At 44.5% G+C, this 21,426-nt stretch overlaps 1 protein-coding gene across 11 annotated transcripts in view; it reads left to right on the top strand.

The window, feature by feature from the left end:
• The first annotated feature begins 8,053 nt into the window (after positions 1-8,053).
• The window catches only part of SIRT5 (sirtuin 5), a 28,735-nt gene continuing 15,362 nt past the window's right edge, over positions 8,054-21,426 (top strand). For 4 of the 11 annotated variants that reach the window (XM_059937951.1, XM_059937960.1, XM_059937961.1 and 1 more), the window contains exons 1-3: positions 8,144-8,237; positions 16,583-16,732; positions 19,218-19,351. In XM_059937951.1, the coding sequence (XP_059793934.1) occupies positions 16,618-16,732; positions 19,218-19,351 (249 nt within the window). In that variant the 5' untranslated portion in view covers positions 8,144-8,237; positions 16,583-16,617. The other 7 variants (XM_059937955.1, XM_059937954.1, XM_059937952.1 and 4 more) reach the window with 7 other exon arrangements.

Consider the following 21,426-nt stretch of genomic DNA (forward strand, 5'->3'; position numbering starts at 1 on the left):
TTAGCTGTCATGTTTCTTTAGTCCCCTTCTGTGTGGAACAGTGCCTCGATCTTTCAGTGGCTTTCATGACCTTGACACATTAAAAATCAACAGTCTAGTCCTTTTGTAGAATATCCTTCAGTTGGGTTTGTCTGATGTTTCCTCTTGATTAAATTAAGCTTTATCATTTTTGGAAGTGATTGTATCCTATCATTTTTTTTGTCCCATTACTGGTGATGTTCACTTTGATGCCTTGATTTAGGTGGTATATACCAGGCTTAAAAAGTATTTTGTGAGGTGGTACTTGTAAACTATCTAGATATCCTGTTCTGCATCAAAGTTTAGATCTAGGTCTAGATCTTGATCTAGATGTCCCACAGTATCCGTGGAAGATTGGCTGCAGGACCCCCATGGATACCAAAATCTACAGATGCTCAAATCCCTTATAGAAAATGGTGTAGTATTTGCATATAACCAATATATAACCAATGCACATCTCCCTGTATACTTTAAGTCATCTTCAGATTACTTTGAATACCGAATACAATGTAAAGGCTATGTAAATAGTTGCCCACGAGTGGCATGAATTTGTTTTGTTTTTTGAAACGTTCTGGAATTTGGGGGGGGCAGGTTTAGAATATTTTCAATCTGCTGTTGATTGAATCTGAGAATACAGAACCTGTGGATATGGAGAGCCGACTGTTTATCTTTTCAGGTATCTACATTCCCATGGTTTTCTGTTTTACCTAATAGTTTATAATCTTTTATTCTCATTGCATATTTTGATGCTCAAATTGTCCCAGATTTGGCCAGTTGGGAGCCCCTTCACACTGGCTCCTGTGTCCTTTGATGTCCCCATCATTCTTGGAGCATGTTCTTGCTTTCTGGCCCTACAAGATGTTCCAGGATCATCTTGTTCTTTCCTTGTGCCAGGCATGTTAATTGATATCAGGATACTGCTGCTCTCAGTCTTTCAGTGGAAAATATATACGTATATACACATACACATCATTACATCTATCTCTTCTCTTTTCTTCCTTCCTTCCTTCCTTTCTTCCTCTCTCTCTCTCTCCCTTCCTTCCTGTGTCATCTATCATCACCTATCTATCTAATGAAAATTATTAGTTTATACCAGTACCTCCAATTCCAAACCAACACTACAGAGTTTATTTTAGTTTTTTCCCCTTTCCTGTGACTCCCTTGCCTGCCAGTGAGAAATATGACTTACATCATTGCTGGATCAATTGCTGGATCATATGTAGGTCTATTTTTAATTTTTTGAGAAACCTCCATACTCTTTTCCACAGTGGCTGCACCAAATTACATTCCCACCAACAGTGCACAAGGGTCTCCTTTTCTCCACACCCGCAAGAGCACTTGTTATTTCTTGTGTGTTTTTCTAAAATAATAGCCATTCTAACAGGTGTGAGGTGATATCTCATGGTGGCTTGGCTTTGCATTTCCCTGATGATTAGTGACATTGAGCACCTTTTCATGTATCAGTTGGACATTTGTGTATCTTCTTTGGAAAAATGTCTATTCAGTTCCTCTGCCCATTTTTTAATTAGATTTTCTTTTGCTAGTGAGTTGTATGAGTTCTTTTTGTATTTTAGATATTAATCCCTTATCACAAATATGATTCATAAATATTTTATCTCATTCCATAGATTACCTTTTCATTTTGTTAATGGTTTCCTTTGCTGTACAGAAGCTGTTTAGTTTGATGTAGCCCCATTTTTTAATTTTTGCTTTTGTTGCCTTTGCTTTAGGTGTAAGCCTCAAAAATCATCACCAAGACCTATGTCAAGGAGCTTATCACCTATGTTTTCTTCAAGGAGATTTATGGTTCCAGGTCTTACATTCAAGCCGTTAATCCATTTTGAGTTGATTTTCGTGTACAGTGTAAGATAGGGGTCCAGTTTCATTCTTTTGTATGTGGCTGTCCAGTTTTCCCAGCACCATTTATTGAAGAGATTATCCTTTCCCAACTGTATATTCTTGATTCCTTTGTTGTATATAATGGACCACACATGTGTGGGTTTATTTCTGGGCTCTTTATTTTGTTCCATTGATGTATCTGTTCTCATGCCAATACTATAATATTTTGATTACTATAGCTTTGTAATATAGTTTTAAATTAGAAAGTGTGATGCCCCTAGCTTTGTTCTTTCTCAAGATTGCTTTAGCTATTAGGGGTCTTTTGTGGTCCATACAAATTTTAGGATTGCTTGCTGTAGTTCTGTGAAAAATGCCATTGGAGTTTTGATAGGGATTACACTGTTTCTATAGATTGCTTTGGGTAGTATGGACATTTTAACAATATTCTTCCAGTCCCTGAGCATGGAGTATCTTTCCATTTATTTGTGTCTTCCTCAATTTCTTGCATCAGTGTACAGGTCCTTCACCTCCTTGGTTAAATTTATTCCTACGTATTTTATTCTTTATGATGCTTTTGTGAATGTGATTTTTAAATTTCATTTTCAGATATTTTGTTTTCAGTGTATGCAGAAGCAACTGATTTCTATATGTTGCTATAAGCATAGCTTTCTTTTGGTTTCCTCTTGAATGGAATATCTTTTTCCTTCCCTTCACTTTCAGTTTGTGTGTGTCCTTAAAGCTGAAGCAAGTCACTTATAGGCAGCATATAGTTGGGTTTGTTTTTTTATCCATTCAGCCATTCTATTTTTTTTTATTGGAGAATTTAGTCCATTTATATTTAAAGTAATTATTGAGAGGTATAGATTTATTACAATTTTGTTAAGGATTTTCTGCCTGTTCTGTAATTCCTTTTTTCCTTTCTTCCTCTCTTGCTCTCTTCCTTTGTGATGACTTTCTGTAGTGGTTTGCTTAGATTCCTTTCTCTTTATCTTTTATGTATCTACTATAGGTTTTTGCTTTGTGGTTACCATGAGGCTTACATAAAACAAATTATATTTATAACAGTCTATTTTAAATTAATAACAACTTGTTCAAATGCATTCTAAAGCTCTACATTTTTACACTTCCCCACTCCACATTTTATGTTTTCTTATGGTGTTTTTTTTTTTTTTTCACAGTTGATTTACAATATTATATTAGTTTTGGGTGTACAACATAGTGATTCAAATTTTTTATAGATTATACTCCATTTAAAGTTATGTAAAATATTGGCTATATTCTCTGTGCTGTACAATATATCCTTGTAGCTTATTTTATACATAGTAATTTGCACCTCTTACACATTTTATGTTTTTGATGTCACAATTTATATCAAACTATCCATTAACAAATTATTGTAGGAACAGTTATTTATGCAATATCTTTTTAATAAGATAAATTTTCTTATTAAACCAGCCAGAATTGGTTTCTATTGCTTGCAATTAAGAACCAAACTACTATTCTTCTATACCTGGAATGTCCCCAGACCTCACCAGCTGAGGGTACAAAAAAGCTGAGGTCAGTTTACTAGTTAGACACTTATTTTGTTAGTCAAACAGCTTGTGTAACTACAGTATCCCAAGGTTGTTGTATCCCAGCCCCAATCCAGCCATCAGATGATAGCAGTTCAGCTGACATATTAGCTGCAACTTCATGAAAGACCCCGAGCCAGAACTACACAGCTAAGCTGTTCCCAAATTCCTGACCTACAGAAACTGTGAGATAATAAATGTCGTTTAGAGCTGCTAAGTTCTGCCATAATTTGTTACACAGCAATAGATAACTAATATAAAACTGTGTCCTCATTCTTTGCTTATAAAGTACTGAGAGCTCTTATTTTTTAAAGTCAGTTTTATTGAGTTATAATTTATATACACTAAAACTCATCCTTCTTTCATGTGCAGTCTTATGGGTTTCAACAAATATATGTAGTCATATAATCCTCACTACAGTGAAGATACAGACTATTTCTCTCCCCCAAATTTTCTCATGACCATTTGTAGTCAATCCCTTGCTCCACCCCATCACCTAGCAACTGATCTGATTTTTGTGTCTACAGATTTGCTTTTTCCAGAATGTGATATAGATAGAATCATACAGTATGTTGCCTTTTGAGTTTGGCTTTTTTCACTTAACATAAGGCTTTTGACATTCATCCATATTGTTGCATATGTTATTCATTTGTCCTTTTTTATTGCTGAGTAGTATCTCATTGTAAGGCTGTACCACAATATGATTATCCATTCACAGTTGATGGACATTTGGGTTATTTCTAGGTTTTGACAATTAAGAATACAGCATCATAAGTCCCTCACCCACCCTTGGGTGTATAAAAGGAAAAATATTCTTTGGGTATAGTTGTTAAAATGTAGGTGTCTTTCCTGTACCTTCATGGGTGAACAGAGGGGAGCTTTTGCCCTCACTTCAAGCCAAGTGAGGAGGGCTTCAGTAAACCCCCCAGAGAGCTTGACCTGTGTCCCCCTGGAGCTGGAGGGACTCAGGGATTGATATCCAGCATGTACCTGAAAAAGCCCAAAGGTGGGATGATGCAGCTAGAGGGACCTAAGGGGCAGAGCAAAGAGAGTTAGGATCGTGTTGGGAATGGCTTCATTTCCAGAGTTTGGCAGGGAAAGGTTTTTCATGGACGTTTTTTGTAAGCTGAATGTGGCCCCGTGGAAGGGGAGTTGGCTGGTAGTTTTCATAGAAAATATCCTGTCCCACAGGCTTTCTGCCAGGGTAGAGATGGCCTCAGCCAGAAAAGGTTCAAACACACCAAGATGCAGAGGTTCAGGAGGCTTGGACTATGTCAAGGGAACTATGGATAAACGAACCCTCCCAAACTACACAGGTCGCCCACAACAGGATGAATCAGGATTTGGAAGCTCCTGGGACTTTGATCCTTATCTCTGAAGTACCCTGGAGACCAAGTAGCAGGGTGGAGAGGTCTCAGAAGAGAGATGTCCTCAAGCATGGACCTTCCCCACTTAACCCTCTCCTCCCCCTACTCAATAAGTGTGAACAGCCTTCCATTTGGTGGTAAACACTCGTTAAGTGTGGAGAACGCAGACATCTTATTGGAGATGGATGGGGGCATGAAAGGAGAGCTGTATCTTCAGATAAAGGTGGAATGGAAGAGACCCAATGGGGAAATTCTCTTTGGGAGGGGGTGTGGTCATTCTTCCAATATCTTTAAAAAGATAAAGGTATTGCATCCACCAAAAAAACCAACAACAAACTGGATGTTTTAAACATGAAAAGAAGAGGACAGGGCTCTCAGACATTAAGAATACGGGTATGGGCTCCTCCACACCTCACCATCCAACCCTGAAAGACTGTTTCCTTCTCATTGCTCCAGACTGTCTGATGTAGCCTTGTCCTCACAACCTTACACTCCTCACCGCACATCCCGCAAACACCTGCAACCCCATTTCCTGTCCACCACCACTCAGTTCACCTATTCGTGTCAATGTTACTTCTTCAGCTTGGGCTGTGTGTGCGGTTGCTATAATACATGTAGCCCTATCCTATGCGCATGCACTGACCAGCTGCAGGGGGTAAGAGCCGCAAGCCTTGGGTGCTGTGTATGTGGATCCCTCTTAGGGCAGGGTCACACTTTGTGTTAGCCACCCCTCAGGACTCACACTGGAGCCTAAAGAACCTGAGGGGCTGTGCGGAGAGGGCCTTGCTCTCTTGCCTTCCTCCACGAAAGACCCAACACACACGGGGGTGGGAGTGGCCTCGTGGTGTTGATGTTACATTGGCACGATCTCATGGAAGCAGGTTGGAGCTGAGAAATATAGAATCGAGTGGGGCTGGGATTTTGCACAATCTCTGGATTGCGTTTATGTCTCTTGCAGTTTTGTGATCTTGATGCTTATTTTCTTGTTGCTCTCCCTTAGAAAGTTTTAGCCTTCTCCTAGTGTGTCAAAATCAATCAGTGAAAGACACCAAGCCTAGGGGTTTATGTCCAAGTTTATATTTGTACCAGAGGCTTAAAGAGGACAGTCCACGCCTGAGGGGCAGAATGGTAGTCAGCAAAGTGAATGGCCCCAAGAGGACGTAAAAGTCAGGGTGGGGGAAGATTGTCTTTCCAGAGGTAAAGCTTGGCATGTCTGAATTTCACTAAAGGAAGGAGGCAGAACCAACTCCCAGTATATGTGCTCCTAAACTCTTACATCACCTCCCTGGTTATCCCAGAAAAACCTCTGTAGATAGAGTGAGTTATCAATAAACTGTTTTTGCTTATTTATTTTTTAATTGTTTTGTGCTGCTAGGGACCCACAAGCAACATGAAAGAAAAAGTAATTTGCTTCGTCTTCAATTTAGTAAAGACAGCCAAGCCATTATCCTCTGAGTTCTGGGCTGCTTTTCCTGTGAGCTTGTTCATTTATTCATTTAATACATATTAAATGAATTCATAAATTGAGCATCTCCTATCAGGCACTGTGAGGGACTGGAAATATCGCGGTGAGCAAACAGAGACAAAAGGGTCATCTTCAGGGAAACTTACAGCCTGGTGGGGAGAGAAAATTTCATCACATGAACAGAAATCTATTTGAAGTCTTCATTGGGCTAACTGCTATGGTGCTGTAAGAGCCTGCATCTCACCAAGTGGAGGCAGGGGGAGCTGGGGTCAGAGAAGGCTCCTTGAGGAAGTGACAACTGAGCTGAGGCTGGAAGGATGAGAGGAGTTACTATGGAAGGAATGAAAAATGAACATTCCAGGAAGAGGGACCAGCCTTTGTTTTGGAAGAACAAGGCCATCAAGAAATTAAGCTGGAGTTGCTCTAAGGATGGAAAAGATGGTGGTTGATGCTTCCAGAAGAGGAAGTAGCCTGACACTGGTGGAAGAGTCAGCTTTTGTAAGCCTGGAAGAAGGGATGTGGTTGAGGGATGTGTGCTGGGTAGCTGTGGGTGGTGACCCCTGGGGCTTGATGGGATGCGATGCCTCAGAGGGGGCCTAACCTGTGGGGGGTGGCAGAGGGCTACACATTGGGCCCTTGGACCACGGAAGGTTGCAGCGAGGGGCACTGGGCCTTCCCCACAGCCTGCCTTCCCTCCTCCCCCAATGTCTGAATGAAGGAAAGGATTAACACTTGATGGCTAACACCATCAGCACGAAAAGCGACGAAACAACAACACTTGAATGAGGAGCAGTATATGTGGTGGCACGGACCCTTGTGTCTGGAGCCAAAGCGCTTACAAATCCCAGTTCTACTATTCAACAGCCTTTCCATCTTGGGCAGTTACTTGACCTCCTTGGGTCTCAGTTTCCCCACTGAGGGGAAAGTGGGGATAACCCTATATATTTTATCGAGTGGTGGGGAAGGTTTCAATTGGTTAATACATGTGAAGTTCTTAGAGGTGTCTGGTGCAAAGTGCCATATACATGTTAGGAAAATACAGCAGCCAGACGTGAGGCCCTTCTCCAATTTTCTTGGACTCCATAGGGCCCTGAAGGCTGGTACAGCCTGCAAGGAGCAAGAGAGGCTCCGAAGTGGGCTGGATTTCCAGCCAAACCGAGGGAAGTGGTTGAGGTCTGAGTTGGGAAAACAAATGTTACCATAACGTTCTATGCAACCGAGTTCTCAGACCGCTTGCCTTTAGGATTACTGGCGCACCCAGAAGCAATTCTATTCTGAGAAAATTAGGGCTGGTGGTAACCCTGAATCAAAGACAAAGAAAGATGAGTGATTTTACGGGCAATCAGACACGTGGAGCCACGTGGGTCACAGAGTCCTCGAGGACCTGAAACTGTTCCCTTCGGACATGGGGTCAGGATCTCAGCACCGGCACTCAGCTTTGGTGGGCTGGCCTGGGAGCCCCGCTAACCATCATTGGAAATAGCGTCTCAGAAAAAGCCGACCTATAATTCCAAGTGCTCTGTCGCAAAGTTGTGCGATCAGCTGCAGGCTCAAGGAGGAAACCAGCTCGTCATTCACAACACGTCTGGGAAGCTCACAAAGACGAAGTAAGATCCTGTCCCCTCCCCCCGGCCGGCCGTCCCCCAAAGAAAGAAATGCAAAAGAACAATCTTGTTCGACGATGAACAGGCCCAGGGAAGGGCCCCCCAAGGCTTGGGAACCCGGCCAGGTGCGCGTCTCCGGCAGGGGCCGCGGAAGGCCGGACACGTGGGTCAAGCCGCTCCGCCCCCGGCCTCGTCGTCCCGCCCCCGGCCTCGTCGTCCCGCCCCCGCGCCAGAGCCGCAGCCGCTGCCGATGTTCGTGCCTCCTGCAGGTGCGTCAGCACTGGGGCCAGGCCGGCGTCTGCGCGGCCTTCCTGGGCTCCGGCCTGGGGTCCGGCAGAGCACGCGTTCCTGCGGGGCCGAGCTCAGCGGCTGGGTGTGGACCGGGGGCTCACCGGGCCGGGCGCGGAGGCGGGGCCAGCCGGCCAGCGGCGCGCCTGCGCGGCTCAAACGCACCCGCTGATTCCGGGGTCCAGGATGGTGGCGAAGGGGGAGGGGGAGCGCGAGGGGAGAGTAGGAGCGTGAGGGGGAGGGGGAGCGCGAGGGGAGAATAGGAGCGCGAGGGGGAGGGGGAGCGCGAGGGGAGAATAGGAGCGCGAGGGGGAGGGGGAGCGCGAGGGGGAGGGGAGCGCCCCCAACTTCCACGGGTGGACCCGGGAGGCAGCCCCGGCCGCAGCCGCACGTGCGGAGGCCCGAGGCCCGGTGTTTTCCCGGCACAGCACAGAGGCAGCTGCGGCCCGAGAGACGAGGGAGGGGCGGAAACGAGGTCGGAAAGTCATGTGGCCGGGGCAGGTGGGCCTGGTAGGCCTCTGTGAAGGGGGAGCCCCTGGGGGTCCCGGGCAGGACGTCCCCTTGGAGTAGAGTCACTCTGGGCACTGCAGCAGCCCGGGTGGCAGATGTGGGGTGGCCTAGGCCTGCTGGTGGGCGTGGGAGGAACGGCCAGATCCGCAGGTAGTGTAAAGCTGCAGCCCTCGGGATTTGCTGAGCTGTCGGGCTGTGGGTGCGAGATGCTGAAGGAGAGGAGAAGTGGGCACCAAGGAGGATGGTGCCCTAAGGCTTTGTAGGAAGAAGTTTTGGGGAACGTTCCGGAGTTCGGGCTTGGCTGTATGAGGTGGGAACCATGTGTTGGGCGCTGGAGGGGGGGCGTGCCATCTTGAAGCCCTGGGAGGTTGGGAGATCCAGCGAGGTAGGAGAAAAACCAGGAGAGGATGGCGCCTGGAAGCCGGGAGGAGGAAGTGGTTTCCGGAGAGGTGATCAGATGGGTCAGAGGCTGGACGTGATCAAGTAGGAGCCTTGGGTTTAGCAAGGCTGGTGACCTTGGCAAGAGCAGGTGGTAGTAGGGGAGAGGGAGTGAGTCTGCCAGCGTCGATACCTGGGGGCTAGAGCATTACATTTATTTAGCTCATAGGTGTTCAAAAAGTATTTAGTGAACACCTGTGTAAGTTTTTGCAGTTCCTTTGCAATGTACTTACTGTGTATCTTATTATTTTTTATAAATTTATTTATTTATTTTTGGCTGCGATGGGTCTTCATTGCTGCCACGTGGGCTTCCTCTAGTTGCGGTGCGCGGACTTCTCACTGTGGTGGCTTCTCTTGTTGCAGAGCATGGGCTCTAGGCGCATGGGCTTCAGTAGTTGTGGCTCGCGGGCTCTAGAGCGTAGGCTCAGTAGTTGTGGCGCACGGGCTCAGTTGCTCCGCGGCATGTGGGATCTTCCCGGACCAGGGCTCAAACCCGTGTCCCCTGCATTGGCAGGCGGATTCTTATCCACTACACCACCAGGAAAGCCCATTATCATGTATTTCAAATTAATGTTTTGTAAATTATTTTTTCTCTCGAATTCCTAATATAACCTTACATTTATTGTATTTTTCAGAATTGGTGGGGTGCCCCCTTTATCAACAGGGAACCTGAGGCATTTTTCTTTTTTTCTAATTGGGTAGGTGAGTTTCCAGTTTCACAAGAAAGCCTGGTTAAGTGGGTACTGCCATTCACCCAGAGTAATATCAGTGTTTGGGAACCTATCCTGCACCCAGAAAGCTCCCAATGACTGTGATGAATGAGTTTTTCTCTCCTGAGGCCTTTCTTCCCACCTGAAGGTAAAATCAAGGCAGGATAATTGGGGGCTTCACCCAGGGCAGTTTTCACCCCTGAGGGCTTTTGGACCAGATAACCTGAGTTCTTCCTCCTCTGACTCAGCACAGTGGGGACCTTCTACCCTATCACTGCACCACCCAGGTGTTTGCTTTTGCAGTTGAATCAGGTTGTGAGCTTGTGGAAGCTAGAACCACTGCCCACCCTGATCCCTCAGAATCGCAGATAAATGTTGGCACAGAGGATGCTTCCGATGAATACTTTGAGGTAGCATCTTGAAAATAGACTTATGTTCTGAGCATTTACAATCATGGAGATAAACTTCAGGTGGCACTGTTCTAAAACGTAAAAGTTTTGTTCTTAATCTCTCCTTTGTTTTCACATTTACTGAGAGACTTGGAGAACATCTTGTAAGTTAATGGAAAATTTAGCAAAACAATTCCTACATTCATTTAAAAAAAAAAAAGTCATGTGATGACTAATAAAACAGGCAGTAGACCTGTTTAGTTTTTGTAACCCATAAGACCAAAATTATCTCACTGATGCATTACTTCAGATAGACATGAAAAACTTAGATTCCACTAATAAATTAGTATGATAAAAGATTTGAAATAAAAAGAATATACATATTTAAAAGGAGTATTTTTTTTTTTAATGGCACAACTTTTTTTTTTTTTAACTTTGGGTTTATTTATTTATGGGTTTATTTATTTATTTATTTATGGCTGCGTTGGGTCTTCGTTTCTGTGCGAGGGCTTTCTCTAGTTGCGGCAAGCGGGGGCCACTCTTCATCACGGTGCGCGGGCCTCTCACTATCGCGGCCTCTCTTGTTGCGGAGCACAGGCTCCAGACGTGCAGGCTCAGTAATTGTGGCTCACGGGCCTAGCTGCTCCGCGGCATGTGGTCTGGGCTCGAACCCGTGTCCCCTGCATTGGCAGGCGGATTCTCAACTACTGTGCCACCAGGGAAGCCCAAAAGGAGTATTTTAATTGTATACAATTCATGAGTTTGTTTATATGCATATATATGTTTATATATATATAAAATATAAGTGTATGTCAGTAGACATTATAATTCACATAAGATGAGAGCTAAAGCTGCCTTCCCCCAAAGTACTTGCTCATTGCATTTCCTAGACAAACAATCTAGATACTAGTGGTTTTTGGAAATATTGAAACATGAGCAAGGAAAACTTTTTTCCATTTTATTATTTTGAGTTCAGTATTATGGTGAAAGTAATTATTATTACTCAATAATGAGAACATTTGAATAGAAAAACTTAGATGAAAAATTAGTAACATTTTACCCAGATAATACAAGTCTTAATTTTGTCAATTCTAATTAAAAACTCCTTCTTAATATTCTCAAATTTTTGACAACTCTTTATAATTAGCAACAAATTCAATACTTAAGTTCAGAGTAGAATGAAGGTTTGTCTTCATTTCACAACTATCCAGCAGAAGACCCACCATTTAGACGCTCATGCAGAAGAGCTGTACATATAGCAGTATAGTCAATTGCTTTATGTTGATGCCTTTGTTGATTGGATTTTAAATCCTTAAATCCTTTTAAATTCTTAATGACTTTAAAAATCCTACCTTCATGTCTAAGAAAAAATATGACAGTTTACTCAGGAGTTGGTCTAGAATTCTTTGAAAATAAGTGGTAATGTTTTCTAACATTTAAAAACTTACAGGGGAAGAAAATAATGTTCTGGATCAAATTGATGTCTCCAGATTTAAATATTAGAAAGCAACAGTGCAATCAAACATCTTTGAGAGAAATAGCTGAACATATTAAGCACAAAATAGCATAAGTAACTTCATGCAACATATAAGGAGCTTTTAGTAAAGTGAAGCAGTTTTGGGAACATTAATCTTTACAGTGTTCATGAAGATGTGCAAGTTTAACATTTATCATCTATGACAATATCTTAAAGCCTCAGCCGGATCTGAGAAAAACCCCTTTTCTTGATAAGTATTGAAGCTGAGTGATGGGAACATACATACGAGTTAGTAATACTATTCTATTTTTGTATATGTTTAAATTTTTCCATAGTTAAATAAAACATAAACTGTAGATAGTTACACCATTATTGAGGTGTTCAAGTAGTTAGTTTTTCCAAATCAATTGAAGTTTGTCAGAAGCTTACGCCCATGCTGGTGGAAAATCCTGCCAAGTTGTTTTCCTCATGCTTCCTTTAAATAAAGCACTGGGGGGCTTTTCAGGATAGTCAGGCATCCCCATTGTTGTAGTCTGCAGGCTGCCCACCAGAGTGGCCCTCCTTTGCCACTGGGCATCTGAGCCTGCCTACCTTCTCCCCCTGGCAGCCTGTCAGCCAGGGGCCTCTTTTGGCACTATCTTTGCCTCTGACCTCATGACTCCAGAGGGTCTTGTCCCCTGAGGTTGTTCTGGAAACCAACACTACACTATTTTTCTCTAACCTACTCTCTTTTTCAGAATTCCAAGCTACTTGTCCAGTCTTTTTGATTAAAGCAGAGACAGGTTACAGTGAAAATTGGTTGACATTTTGTTTGCATGAAAGTTTGTTTGCTTCTTGTTGTTTTTAAATGAGGTTTATTGAAATGCAACTTATATACTGTAAAATTCACCCTTTTGTTATACAGTCTGAGTTTTGTAAAAACACCACAAAATAAAGACATAGAATTTTCCCTGGCCCTACCTGCCTTCCCCTTCCGTCAGTCCCTGGATACCATAGAGGTGATTTCTGTACCTATAGTTTTGCCCTTTCAGAATATCATATAAATGGTCTCAAACAGTAGGCTGCCTTTTGGGTCTGGCTTCCTTCACTTAGCATAATGCTTTCCTTTTTTCAAAAGAAAGCAACTTTATTTTTAAAAATATTTATTTATGGCTGTGTTGGGTCTTCGTTTCTGTGCGAGGGCTTTCTCTAGTTGTGGCAAGCGGGGCCACTCTTCATCACGGTGTGCGGGCCTCACACTATCGCAGCCTCTCTTTTTGCGGAGCACAGGCTTCAGACGCGCAGGCTCAGTAGTTGTGGCTCATGGGCCCAGCTGCTTCGCGGCATGTGGGATCTTCCCAGACCAGGGCTCGAACCCGTGTCCCCTGCATTGGCAGGCAGATTCTCAATCACTGCGCCACCAGGGAAGCCACGCAACTTTATTTTTGAAATAATTTTAGGTTAATAGAAATGTTGCAGACATAGTATACAGAGTTCCCATATACCATTTACCGCAGTTTCCCCTAAGGTTAACCTCTTGCCTTACTCAGTTTAGTACTAGTTTAGATCTAAACTAGGACGTTTACGTTGATATAGTACCGTTAACTAATTGGCTGGCTTCATTCAGATGTTGCCACTAATGTCCCTTTTCATGTCTTGAATCCAGTCCAGGATCCCACAGTGCATTTAGTTGTCATGCCTCCTTAGTCTACAAACTGGGACATGTCCCCAGTCTTTATCCTTCATAACCTTCATAGCTTTGTTGAAGAGTACTGGCCACTTTTGCCATAGAATGCTTGCTCAATTGGGGTTTGTCTGATGTTCTCTTACAATTAAATTGAGCTAATGCATTTTGGGGAAAAATACCACCCAAGTGATGTTTTGCTCTTCTCATGGCATCATACGATAGATGAAGATGAAGTAGTATGAAGGAGGTAGATGAAGTCAGTATGTCTTAGAACTGGTGATGTTAACTTTGGTTACTTGGGTAAGGTAGTATCTGCCAGGCTTCTCCACTGTCGTATTACTATTGTATAATATTTTGAAAATGCATCCATGTTGCATGTATTACCAGTTTTTTCTTTTTATTGCTGAATAAGATTTCATTGTATGGATGAATCACAATTTGTTTACCCTTTTAAAAGTTGATAGACATTTGGTTTGCTTCCAGATTTTGACCTGGCACTGTCTGATAGGCCTGCTGAACATAAATAATTTCACAGAACACCAACATCAGACAAGGCCACCCTGTGATCGCGATGAATCTGGACAAAAATAAGACAACTCCATAATTAGGTCTGAACCCAGACATAAATAAGAACTTTGTCTAAACCACAGAAATGGCAAAACACCCTCCTATCCTGGCTAATAGGAGGGCTGTTGCCTCTTGACCAATCCCAGCTCAAGCCTCACTTCACTCCTTCCCCCTAGATCACACTCACTGAATTATCCAATTAAAGTATACTTTTTCCTGACAGCATCCAATCCAGATCAAAGCCTCCTTCCTGACCCTCCCCAGCTTTACCCAGCACAAGCCCGAATCCTGTAATAAATCCTTTCCAACACATCACCAGGTCGCCTGCAGCTCCTTACCGTGAGCTGCTCCGTCCTGGCACTTGCTCAGCTGCAGGTGTGTTCTAGACTTCTGCCGGAGAGCACTGACAATGCAAACAATATATACACACACCTGTTGAAAAGCCTCACTTCCACTCCTGTCGCCATACATCCTACTTCTCACCCCAATTCTTGTTACTAATTTCTTGGGAATTCTTCCATTTTTTTTAAAACACAAATGCAAGTAAGTACTATGGTATAACTTGTATCCCCCTTCCTTTCTCTTACAAGACACTATTTGCACCTGACTTTTGTCCCTATTCTGGAGATCTCTATCGGTTTAGAGGGAACAACTCATTCTGTTTTTTAACATGTGAAATCTGAACATTGGAAAGATGTATGGAATTAAATAATCTGGTTTGACACTAACAGAGTTTTGAGGCTCATCTTCCAGACATTTATTTTTAACCTCTCTGAATACACTCTGCTCTACTGATATCAACACTCACTTCTGAAGCCAGTGAGCTGTCTGCTTATAAATACTGAGTCAACCAGCAAATCACATTTAATTAGACTTTGAATTAGACTTTGTTCATTTGGGTCGTTGTTGTTGAATTGTAGTAAAATACATATAATGTAAAATTTACCACCTTAACTATTATTCAGGGTGCGATTCAGTCGTGTTAAGTACATTCACATTGTTGTGCATCCAGTCTCCAGAACTCTATTTTGCAAAACTGAAACCCATTATTTTTATTTTTAAACTATTTTATAGTTTACATGCAGTAAAATTAACCCTTTTTTAGTGCAGAGTCCTATGGGTTTTGACAACACAATCATGTAACCACCACCACAATCAAGATGTAGGACAATTCTGTCACTCCCCCATATCCTCTCGTGCCCTTTTGTGTATTCACTCCTCCCTGCTCCGGCAGCCACTAATATGTTTTCTGTCCCCATAGTTTTATCTAGTCCAGAATATCATATACGTAGAGTCATACGTGCATTCTTTTTTTATAGCAGCCATGTTGCGTACTGTGAATGTGTCATTGTTTATTGAACTCATTGCCTGCAGAAGGACATGTAGGTTGTTTCTAGTCTCTTGCTGTTAATCACAGTAGTCTAAAGAACAGCCCTGTAGATATGTCATTTTGGATGTGTGCAAGTCTCACTGTTGTAAAAATATCCAGACTTGGGATTGCTAAGTCAAAGGGAAAATGCATTTGTTTTTGATAGGTTGTCCTCCAAAGGGATTGTAAGGTTTTGGGAAATGTGTTATTTTTCTATTTTTCCTGTATATACAGACCTTTAATCCTGAGTTCTGCCAACAGTGTGATCCACTAGATAGAAGTCAGCTATGTCAGTTACCCTTTTGATGTCATGGATCTGAATATGGCCTTTCTCTGTGTCTGTTTTTCTTTTATATAACTCCTCAGGGATAGGTAAAGATTTACTAAATGCGCTTTAAGACTCGGAGTTTTCTTTGAGACGATGTCATCTTAACCCTATTTCTTGTCATAGTGCATATCTTCCCTGCCTAGTGCAGTTCTCAGAATTTACATTCTCACAGAAGCTATATTTTTTTTATAGTAATCTTTATTTATTTATTTATTTTTATATTTATTTTTGGCTGTGTTGGGTCTTCGTTTCTGTGCGAGGGCTTTCTCTAGTTGCGGCAAGCGGGGGCCACGCTTCATCGCAGTGCGCGGGCCTCTCATTATCGCGGCCTCTCTTGTTGCAGAGCACAGGCTCCAGACGGGCAGGCTCAGTATTTGTGGCTCATGGGCCTAGTTGCTCCGCGGCATGTGAGATCTTCCCAGACCAGGGCTCGAACCCGTGTCCCCTGCATTGGCAGGCAGATTCTCAACCACTGCGCCACCAGGGAAGCCCTAGAAGCTATATTTTGACGCAAAGTTGAGAAGCCAGTGGTTTTCATACCGTTTTGAAAGCATCAGAAGCTGTGTTTCAAATGAGTTCTCCCATCTGACCCCTTCCCAAGCCTCTAAGGCTGTGGTTCTCAAGCTTGAGCACTCATCAGAATCACCCGGAGACAGATATGGGCCCACTGCCAAAGTTCCTGATTCAGTGGATCTGGGGTGGAGCTCATGACTTTGCATTTCTAACAAGATCTCAGGGGATGCTGCTGATGCTGGTCTGGGGACCATACTTTGTAAACCACTATTCTGGGCACCTAGGAGCGCTTTAGAACACACAATGAAAACAGCTGGTTTAGAGGATGAACGCCATGAAAATTGCTATGGAGGATTTTTGTTAAGGGCATTCTTTTGCATATATATGTATGTGTGTATGTATATATTTGCAGAAATACCAGTATTTTCTGATTGTTTCTCTTTGTTTTGTAATTTTTCTAAAGCCCATCTCAATAATTAGTGTGACACAGAGAACCTGATGCCACCTCTCCGGATTGTCCCAAGCCGTTTACTTTCCCAGCTGTATTGTGGATTGAAGCCTCCAGCCTCTGTGCAAACCAAGATTTGCCTAACAATGGCTCGTCCAAGTTCAAGTAGGTCTTCGTAGCCTGCCATCTCATCTCCAGTGGAATTTGAAATACCTGAATGTTCCTGCCCTGTGAGGGGGAATGTCTGTATTGAAGTGGGTACGGGGCAGGATGCTGGAGAAAGTCACTCTGTCCTGTTGTCCTTAGGGAAGCCCTTTCTAGGACAGGGTCAGAATTATCTCTCAATAGCCAAGTTAAGTCCATTTAAGACATTCTGTTGCTTCTTCAGAATGTTTGCATTTAAGCTTTTCACACATGATTTGTATTTTAAACCCCTCATCTCTCGGCAGGGCAAGAAAGCTAGTGATCGTCCTATGGGGTACTATGGGGTTAAATTTTCTACTAGACAAATGATTTGTATCTCTACCTGACAAAAACCTGCAAGTCAACTCTGACCTAGGAATCTATTCATCAGTAGGATGACAGAGTTTACATTTGAGATAGAAAAGACTTTTAGGGGAAAGTTCTATGGGTGAACATTAGGTCCGTAAGGATGTTTGTAGGTTTTGAATCCAGGAGTTATGTAAATAGTTCCTAGAAAAGTACTGATGTATTTTCTTATTAAACATCTTGTTCTTTCAGGAGATTAGATCAGACTACAACCTCTAACCCACCCAGACTGGGTTTCTTTTTCCGAATTCTTCCTTGGACAGCTTTAGTGGGCCCTGTTTTTCACACTGGTCTGTCTCTGAAAGGGATGCGAATTCCGGCAGAGCGCTAGTGCGGTTGGCAGGTCGCTGGGCTGGTTACACCCAAGGGAACAGTGTGCCTAGACCGTCTTTATTCCTTTGAGCTTATGCTGCTGGAAGCACGGTCCCAGAGCTCCAGGGCCAAGCGGGAGAGGGAGCCGGAGCCTCTGCATCTTTTGTTTCCGAGGCTCTGCTTTTATTCTTTGTTTATTCTTACCAGTCGTCAGAGAGGAAGGGAAGGGGAGGAGAGATTTTGAGCCTCTTTTGAGATTCTCTGTCCTGGGCTAGCCATAGAGGCAGCTCTGAGCTTACAAGGGTGAGGAGGGCCCTGCCCTGCCTGGAGGAGCCAACAAGCATGAGACACTGGTACGATCCATGTCACCAGCTTGGGGTACACAATGACGTCACCTTCCCTTTAACGTTCACTTCGTTGTCTGTGAGCCCCCATCCCACTGTCTTCCTTCCCTTCCTCCATCGCCGGTTCCATGTCTCAGGGGCGCTCAATCCGTCCAAGGGTTGATTAGCCTCGGCTGCCATTCCTCCCGGGGGAGACCAGAGAGCTTGCTCCATCAGCCAAGGAACCTGCTTCCACTGAAGGTTCAGCACAGACTGGCCACTCCCGGAAGATACCTGTGCCCGGCAGACTCTGCCCCGGTGGCCCAGGCCAGCCGCAGGCCATGCTGGTCCACACTCGCTTCTCCGGGTAGGGGCACTGGAGGAAGTCTCTTCTCCCACAGCGCATGCTCGGCTCTGCTGCACTGCTTAGGCCTGGCCTGCCGGGGCCATGGCATTTCCTCACCCCAGGCACGAGGGCTGCAGAGCCGCAGCGCCTGGGAGAGAGGGTGTTGCTCTCAGCCTAATCTCTGCCACCTGGAGAAACAACGGCAGTTCCAAGTCTGGCTCCTCGTCCTTATCCTGGGATGATGACACTCGTTTCGGGACCAGAGTCTGCCTTGTGATGCCCATCAAGTGCTTGGTGCAGCGCCTGGGCGCAGTGAGCCTCACGGAAGGAGGGCTGCTGCCCCCGTTGGTCTGAGATCAGGCGGGAGGGTGCCCGGAGGTGCAGGATTAGGCCTTGGATCCTGGAGCGCAAGCCATAGGCTGTGACCACGACTCCCTGCGGTCATGTTATTCTCTGCGTTCAGTTCCCTTCTGTTACCCCAAGCCTCTGGGGACGTCTTGTTGTAAAGACCAACTCTTACTCGAGCCGTAAAGGAGAAGGTCATGGGTGCAGATTGGGACAGAGCATCTATTCACAGAGGAGGGGCCCTCATCCTCACCCCGGTAGTGATGCCGAGGGAAGCTGGAATTAGCAAGATCCTCAAAGGGAAGTGAATTTGGAAAGGAAGGGAATGCTTTGGGGTGCAGCGGGCCTTAGGTCAGCCCTCACACACACACAAGCTTGTTTTTACTTTTAAGAAGGAAGTTGCATCCCCGTCCATTAGCGTTTTTTAATCCTCATAGTAGCCCCCCTTTAGGGAAGGCACTATTGTGCACGTCAAACAGCCAAGGAAACCCAGGATAGCAGAGGGTCAGTCATTGACATAAGATCTCGCTTGCGGGAGATGGGGTGGGATGCAGGGCCAGTGCTGTGCGCCCCAAGCCCCCATCTCTTTCTTAAGACGTTGTACGCTCACACATCAGGTGCACGGGGGCGTCCTCATGGTACGAGAATGGTTTTTATTTGCTTATCTTAAAGTATAATTTCACGCAAGGTCAAGTTTCAAAATACAGGCAATTGATTTGGGATGTAAATGTCCAAATGGTACACTGAATTGACCAAGATTTTATTCTCTCTTTAGGTATGGCTGACTTCCGGAAGTGTTTTGCAAAAGCCAAGCACATCGTCATCATTTCAGGGGCTGGCGTCAGTGCTGAGAGTGGGGTGCCGACTTTCAGAGGAGCGGGAGGTTACTGGAGAAAATGGAAAGCTCAGGTTAGTCCTGTCTCCAGAGCACCGAGAGGCTCTTCTGCCTGAAGCCATAATAGTGTCTGACTCGGAACCTATACCTACTCCTGAAACCCAGAGAGGAAAGTTTTGAAATTTACCATGACCCTTTTGTCCTGTTTGTTTTGGCATCGACACACAGTCCGTATGATTAAGATCTCAGATTTAAGCAAAGCAGCCTCTTTCCTTTCTTTCTAGGCATGTATTGATTGCACTTATTCAGATAACAGTTGGATTTCTTCCAGTAACTAAAGTGGAACCAGAAAACTTTGGTTAGCGTAATTCATTACTTTTCTATAGATGTTGAGATTAAGAATTACACGTTTTTTAAAAGTTTCTCTGAACTTTTCATGTGAAAAGCAGTGTTGAATTGTTAAAGGCTTAGGCCTTGATGCTCAAAACTTTATATGAAGGTCATTAGGATGTAAGTTCTCTGGGGGCATGCAGTTTTTTTAATTCAGTTTTTATTGAGGTATATTGGGAAAAACCCATACAAACTTTTTGGCCAACCCAATACATGCAATAAAACTTGCCAATTTCAAGTGTACAATTCAGTGAGTTTTAATAAATGTACACACTGGTGCAGCCGCCACCAGGATCACCGTGTGGAACGTTTCTGTGCCCCAGAATATTCCCTCAAGGCCCCTGTAGGCAGTCTCCTCCCCTCGCCCTGGCCCAGGAAATCCCTGGTTTTGGAGGGCAGGGAAATGTGCCTGTTTTCTTCATCGCTCTATCCCCAGCTCCCAGAACTCTGGCACATGTAGATGCTTAATAGATTTCTGTTGGTCGAAAGAAGGCAATCATGAATAATTACTTCAATACATGACTTCCAAATTTCATAGGTAATTTCTTATCGAGTGAAGGGTTAATGAATCTGCCCTTCCTTCCCCTATTAAATGTCTCAGGCTGGCAGATGTTTAGGATGTCTTGTCACCTCTCTGCTGCCCTCCGGGCGAGTCTGGGGATCATCACCTTAAAGGTGAGGGAGGGGAGGAAGAAGAGCAGAGGGCCCTTAGGGTCCCACAAGAAGGAGCAGCTGCGGACAGCAGTCCCTGGATCTGAGAAGCGGGGCGGGGTAGGGGCAGGCGGGGCTGCTCAGAGGGCATCAGGAGGAGCTTCCAGAGGGGCGGTCAGTGGTGTCAGAGCAGCTCAGGGTTTGGGGGGACCCAAAGAAGTCAGTCGACTGTTTGACCCCACCTGTGTTCCGGGGCTGCAGCTTCATGCGCTGCCTGTGACCGCTTCGTGCCAACGGAGGTCTAAGTGGGGACGGGAAGGAAGGAAGTACAGGGTTGATGTGGGTGATCCACGGCACAGATGGTCCACTCCCCAGACGCAGGCTGACTTTACCACCAGGTTGAAGGGTGACCTTTATAGTAAAATAAAATGCATAATCCCAACCCCGCCTCAATCAATTTATGGAACATTTCAGTCATTGCCGACGGTTCCCTTCCCCCGAGCTTCCAGCCCCAGACAGCTACCGACCACACTGCTCTTCCACCGTCGATGAGATTTGCCTCTCCTAGAAGAGGAATCGTACTTTAAAAAATATGTATTTTATATATATCCTGTTACTATAATGTATATACTATTTTTTATATGTGTAGTTGTGTGTGTGTGTGTGTACCTATCATTATAGTTATAAAAACCGAGTTTTTCAACTATGGCCATTATACCTCAGTTGGGCATTTTGCATTTTACTTTTCTTCCTGGATTAAATGAGCTTGGCATCCTGTAATGTGGAGCTCCATGAAAGAGTGGATTCCAGACTAAATTACCTTCCCGCCTGTTACTCGACTTCACGTTCGTAACTTACTTGAGTGGAAGATGAGACAGGTTGCAGTCTCCGTGCCTCATCACTGGGGAAGTTAAACCGATTTCTCCAAGGTCCCTCGTGAGCCCCAGGCCCCGCCCTGCGGCTGCCATGCCACGTGTACCTACACGGACGTGTTCCTGCGGGCACCTCCCAAAGCTGCCTCTCTGCTTAGAACAAAGGGGGCCTGGGAGCGTCCCACCGCCCAGCTTCTGGAGCATCAGAGCTTCTTTCCCTCCCCGACCCCTGCCTC

The sequence above is a fragment of the Balaenoptera ricei genome, chromosome 11 (genome assembly GCF_028023285.1).
Source record: "Balaenoptera ricei isolate mBalRic1 chromosome 11, mBalRic1.hap2, whole genome shotgun sequence".
Lineage (NCBI taxonomy): Eukaryota > Metazoa > Chordata > Mammalia > Artiodactyla > Balaenopteridae > Balaenoptera > Balaenoptera ricei.